The following is a 6,000-nucleotide window of genomic DNA, read 5'->3' as shown; positions in this document are numbered from 1 at the left end:
TTGAAAACAGTTGAGCAGCTTCATATTTGTGTGAAAACCATGATACTGTACATCTTATTTGTAATTTTTGTTTGGTGAATATAACGTTCAAAGTAACAGCATTTATTTGAAATATAAATTCTAAAATATTATAAATGTCTTTGTCACTTTTTATCAATTTAATTCATCTTTGCTGAATAAGGAAATATATATAAAAAATAATTGAAAAAAATAAAATAAATCCTGACCACAAACTTTTACAAATTAGTGTCGATCATAATGTAAGGTAACAAAAAATGTAATGAAAATTTTGATACATTTCTGACCGAGGTGTCAAATGTACTCCTTAACTTGGATTAAATTTACCCAGAAGGCCATAAAACAAAAAAATGAGCAAAGCAAAATTTATTCATAGAGCTGCATTGAATTTTTTTTTTATATTGTTGTGCATCATTTATCATTTATATAAATATTATTTGTTATATTTACTGCCGATAATTATTTTACTTTTTATATATTTATTTTGTGTATTTCCATTTTTCCCCCCCTCAACCTTACAATTCATTCATATTAAAATAATAATAATAATAAATAAATAGCAGTCTTCTAACTCTGGTTTTCAGGATGCACACACTTCTTCATATATATAAAATCGTATACATATATATCATAGAGAATCCATATATCATAGTCTCAATCCAGCATCATGTCCCTCACAGTGAGAACCAAAAACCAAAAAAAAAAAAAAAAACCCACACTGTAACCTTGATGAATGGGTGGGCTGAAATATATTGCCCTCTTGCACCTCAGTCCACCTGGCACAGATGAGCAGAGGAAGACCAATCCCATCCGTCTCCCAAAGCAACACAACAGAAGATATTGAAATAATAACTCAGAGATTACCAATATGTCAGTGTAGAGCTTCCTCATCTCCTCACACCTCTTCATCAGCTGTCTGAGATCGGCCTCATGCTTCTCGATGGCCGCCTAGAGCCGGAGATAAAGGAAGAGCAGATGTTACGGCTGCACTTTCTCCTTCCTTCCATCTCTGGAGAAGTAGCACTGGAATTCTTAGCATTATCACTCTCAAAGGCTTTTGATCACCGGTATTTCTTTTCAACCAGACCACATCTGAAAAGCTTTTATACAGTGAAAAGGTGCATCAAACAAGCAGCTCTCAAGTGTCTGTGCTTTATATGATCTAGATTAACTTCCTTTCTCTGTGGAGTTGTTCAAGAATAATGCAGCATATAGGATTTTTTAGAGAACAACCTGGCCTGTCTTTTCAGTATAATGAAAATGAATAAGGACAGGGGCTGGCAAGCTCCAAACTGAGTAAAAAGCAGCATAAAAGCATCATAAAGTGTCATGAGACTTGCATGCTGTTCTTCTGAAGATGATGATAGCTTTGTGTGAGGACAAGACTGCCATTTGAATCATTGTTCACTGAGAGAAGTAGCTTTGTCTAATTTGAGTCATTCTTTTTTTTTTTTTTTATTAAATAACATTAACATGCCATTAGTACCAATGTCTTCTTATAAATTCATAATAAATTCAAGTAACCTCATTATGTGATTTAATAAAGCAAAGATAATTGGGTATGTTTGTAAATTACCTTTAAGTCTTTGAAGAATTTGGGGTGCTGATTGACTTTGTTTTTACTTTTACTGTATGTTTTCCTGTACTGGACAATCTTCTGAAATTCATTCTTCACTACTAAATGGTGACAAAGGCAAAAAAAAAAAAAATCATTGATTAAGGACATTTATAATAGACCCCCTACACTAATGCCTTTATGCATTACTGCACAAGCAAGCCAAGCAGCAACAGGTTTGAATGTAATGCTCAGCTGATTAAAAACTTATGAACTGTATGCTTGACCATGCTTGAATGAAGCAGTGAAACTGTGATATACTGTAATCAACTGTGCTCAATCAAGCAACTATTTCTGAAACACTGACGACTACAAAAAACAATTTGGTGCAGCAGCATCACAAAACACATCAGATGAGAACATCCACGTACCATCCACCTCTGCTGTCAGACCTTTCACTGAAGCTGCGGGTAAACCACAGAAACACACAATCAGAAGGCTTTCAATCAAATCAGCCCCAAAACATTTATCACATCTTCCCTTTCAATTAAATTTTGATTAGTGTACCTCCAGGAACAGTCTCGAATTCTGCAAGCTCCAGGAAAAAGGTGGCCAAACGTGGTTCTCGTAACATGATCTGCTCCACAAGGGCATGCAGCAAGGTGAACTTCCGATTGTTCCCGCGCAGCTGAGAAAGCTTGGAAAAGGAGGGGAAAATAATGAATGTGTTTGAGGAAGTTTCTCCATGCACCTGCTCTTGAGAAAAGATGATACATGTGCCCTGTTCCAAAACCTATGTATATAGCATTTTACGGCTTTGGATACACTTACTGTATATTGATTCAGCCAAAATGCTGTGTCAATCCCAGAATTACAACATTTTACATATATATATATATATATATATATATATATATATATATATATATATATATGAATATTAAATCAAAATTAAGATGGCAGATATAGTATATTACATTCAATACCGAAAAAAAACTGACAAACAATTTGGATTTGATAATAAAATTTTGGTTAAAAGAAATATTCTATTTAATTAATTAATGATAACACAATAATTAGTTAATAAAATGAGTAATATATATATATATATATATATATATATATATATTTTTTTTTTTTTTGCTTTTGCTACTATATATATATATATATATATATATATATATATATATATATATATATATATATATATATATATATATATATATATATATATATATATATATATATTAGGGATGCACCAATATTAAAGTTTTTGCCGATACCGATAATTCTTTATATATGAAAGCTGATAACCGATATGTTGGCTGATAAGTTTAAATCCAAATCTTAATATAATTTTTGAGAGCCTGGTTTAAAAAAAGTCTCACCATTAAATCCATTAAACACAAAAATATACAAACAAATAAAAAACTAAAAATCACTAAAACACAACAAAATGACAAAAATTCAGTTTGATCACTTATAGGTTCAACAGCAGTCAGAACCCTTTCTTAGAAGGCAACTGTCTGTAACAATTAGGAGGAGGTTTGGGAACGACTGGTCCAATATCCCCAATCAAACATCCCATCTGACCGGAGGAAAACAAATATTTATTTTGGGTGTGCGTTTGTGAGAGTTTATGCATGCTCATGCACGCATCTTTGAATACCAATACCTTGCCCCAGGCCAGAGAAAGAGTGAAGTTTGACAATTCACCACCCACCCACATATTACCATCAACTAAAAATGGAAAAAGATAAAGTCCTTGTACCGAAGCGTACCTCTATTGTGCACATGTGAAAAACCAGTTTAACATTTTTCCAGAAGGATTTCCTTGACATCTCAAAGGTTCTGCTCTCTGATTAACCACAATTCAAATCTTGTGGAGCGCCACAGTCTCGCGTGAGTGCTTTTAAAGATTTCTACAGTAGGCTAAAGAATGAGAATGATAAGAAATGCATGTCTTGAACACACAGAATAAATATAGCTGTTAATTCAAACAGCTTATCAATCAGTAACATGAATAACCCGAGCACTGAAAATGAATGAAGTGATACGTGCTAAACACAAACACTCCTATCTCAGTTGCATCTTCTTAAAGCAAGAAAATGTAAAGCAAGTACTTGTGCCACAAAACCCAGCGTGCATGTTTAAGAGTGACTGTTTCAACTGCTCTCCATATGAAGAGGCCTGCAGAGAACAAGAGCGCAGATCTATCAGGCTCTCTAGATCTATTCTTTATGGTAATGCATGTAGATATGAAACCACTGCGACAATTTCAGCTGCCGCTAATTTAAAACTCAAAGGCTGAATGCTGATGTTCAGATAGGTGGAAACAAGGACTATTCTCTGTGCTGTTTATTATGTCAACCCCCAACCTGTTCTACAAAACTAAAAGAAGACCAGGAGGAATCAAATACACAATTTTGTTTTCAAAGCAAAGCCTTAGTTCACACAGGATCACTCATATTTTGCGACTCGGAATTAAATTAGCATTTTCAAAAAAATCGAATTATTTATGAATGTGTTTTATAATTTTACTTAAACTGGATTTTTTTAATATTTTGTGGTTTATTACAACTTATTGAAATAAATGAATACATACATACATAAATAGAAACAGTGGTACTCAAAAGTTTTGGGTCAGTAAGATTTTTAATTTATTTTTTATTCATTACCTTTATTCAGCAAGTATGCATTCAATTGATCAAAGGATCCTGAAAAAAAAAATGCAACGAGATTCCAGAAGAATATGAACCAGTGTTAATAATCAGAAATGTTTTTTGAGCGGCAAATCAGCATATTCATGAAGGATCATGTGACAGTAGGTAATGTATAAGTAATGATGCTTAAAAAAGACATTTAATCACAAGAATAAAATACATTTTACAATATATTCAATACAATATATTTTACTGCATTTTTGATCAAATAAATGCAGCTTTGGTAAGCCGAAGAAAAAAAAATCCTCTCCGAATTTTTTAAAATGGTAATGCATAAAATATTGATTTATTTTTCTTCTTTTTTAATGTAATGAGAAAAAGCACTGAGATTTACCAAACAGTTATTTATACAGTTTAGCAGTTATTATACAAACATAAAATGCTACAATTCACTGCTCTGAGTCAAGTATTCCAGAAAACCATGTTATAAATTGTTTAAACTGCATATTAATCTCAAATATTGTGACATTTGCTTTAAACAGTGACAAAAAGTTCAACTTTTAATATATATTTAAGACTAAATATGCAAAGTTCTTCAAATTTCATACATAAAAAATGTCACAATATTTTAAGGTCTGGTTCTCACTTATTATTATTAACTAACTATGAACTATGACTTTCGCCTCGGTAAACTCCTCATTTGCAGCTTACTAGTTATTAATAAGGGATGCAAAGGGGTGTATTTAAGGGATCTAAAATATGGTCTTTCAGAATAAGGCATTAATATGTACATTATAAGTAATAATAAACAGCCAAAATGCTAGTTAATAATGAGAATTGGTCCTTAAAATAAATATACTAAATGATGAAACTGATTTTTTTGATGAACATGCCAGGACAGTGTGTCTCATTAATCATCGGAGGTTTACTTCATCACTCTAAAATAAGCGTGTGGTTATTTTCTTTGTTGTGTTCCTATGGAGGAAGCACAGGGGTGGTGTACTCAGATTCCTCATTAGCAAAGGAGGAAGTTGTTCGGCTTCTTGTGCAAGTGCCCTTAATCTTGCCACTGAGGACCTGGGTTTCAAGCACCCTAGCCACAAAAATCGATACAAATTACTGGAGTGTCACTAATGACTCAGTGAGCTCTGAAAAAAGCCTTGCCGTGTGGCTAATGAATTGGGCCGCTGCGGCAAGAGCTTGCACAAATGAACAACAAAGAGGAACACGTCTGATGTGTGTAGTGGATGCGGTCGTATAAACCTGACTAAACAATGTGTCACGATATGATACATGTCACAATACAGTATATATGCCATGATAGAGTGCAACAACAGTGCTCCATTCATCCCATTCTCCATTAACAATTTTTAACAATTATGTTTTAAGACAGAATGACTATGATCCTCACAGTTATTATGCAACAATATACACTTCTTTCAACTTATGGAAAAAAACTGAGCAGCAACCGCCTACTCCTATGAAGCACTGCGAATAATATAATTGAGTCAGTCTCTCTACAATCTCAAACGATTTATATATTTATTTATATGTGAATATTTTTGAATGCATTTACAATATATTGTATTTTGTCCAATATACTGTATATATATAAAAAAATCATAATAATAATCAAACTAATCGATTAAATATTGTAAGATAAGGAGTCATAATATGGATCGAAATTTATCAGTAATACCTGTAAGATTTTATGATGTTTTTATAGGTCTCAAATTATTTGATCAAAAATACAATAAAAACAGT

The 6,000-nt window shown here is 32.5% G+C and overlaps 1 protein-coding gene across 1 annotated transcript; it reads right to left on the bottom strand.

Moving 5' to 3' along the window:
• Positions 1-672: 672 nt before the first annotated feature.
• Positions 673-3,302, bottom strand: LOC113040870 (uncharacterized). The gene is made up of 5 exons (XM_026199070.1): positions 3,249-3,302; positions 2,141-2,324; positions 2,005-2,037; positions 1,595-1,695; positions 673-966 (listed from the first exon to the last, which is right to left on the bottom strand). The coding sequence occupies exons 1-5, from the start codon at positions 3,300-3,302 to the stop codon at positions 673-675; spliced, it is 666 nt and encodes a 221-aa protein (XP_026054855.1).
• Between the last annotated feature and the right edge of the window lie 2,698 nt (positions 3,303-6,000).

The sequence above is a fragment of the Carassius auratus genome, chromosome 23 (genome assembly GCF_003368295.1).
Source record: "Carassius auratus strain Wakin chromosome 23, ASM336829v1, whole genome shotgun sequence".
NCBI lineage: Eukaryota > Metazoa > Chordata > Actinopteri > Cypriniformes > Cyprinidae > Carassius > Carassius auratus.
This window is presented reverse-complemented; position numbering and strand designations above follow the sequence as displayed.

Excerpts from the sequence above, each read along its gene's own strand:
- LOC113040870 (XM_026199070.1), bottom strand. The coding sequence starts at position 3,302 with ATGTGGGTGGGTGGTGAATTGTCAAACTTCACTCTTTCTCTGGCCTGG. Across the intron at positions 1,696-2,004 it reads TCTGACAGCAGAGGTGGATG|TAGTGAAGAATGAATTTCAG; the intron begins GTACGTGGATGT and ends GTCACCATTTAG. Across the intron at positions 967-1,594 it reads AATTCTTCAAAGACTTAAAG|GCGGCCATCGAGAAGCATGA; the intron begins GTAATTTACAAA and ends CTCCGGCTCTAG.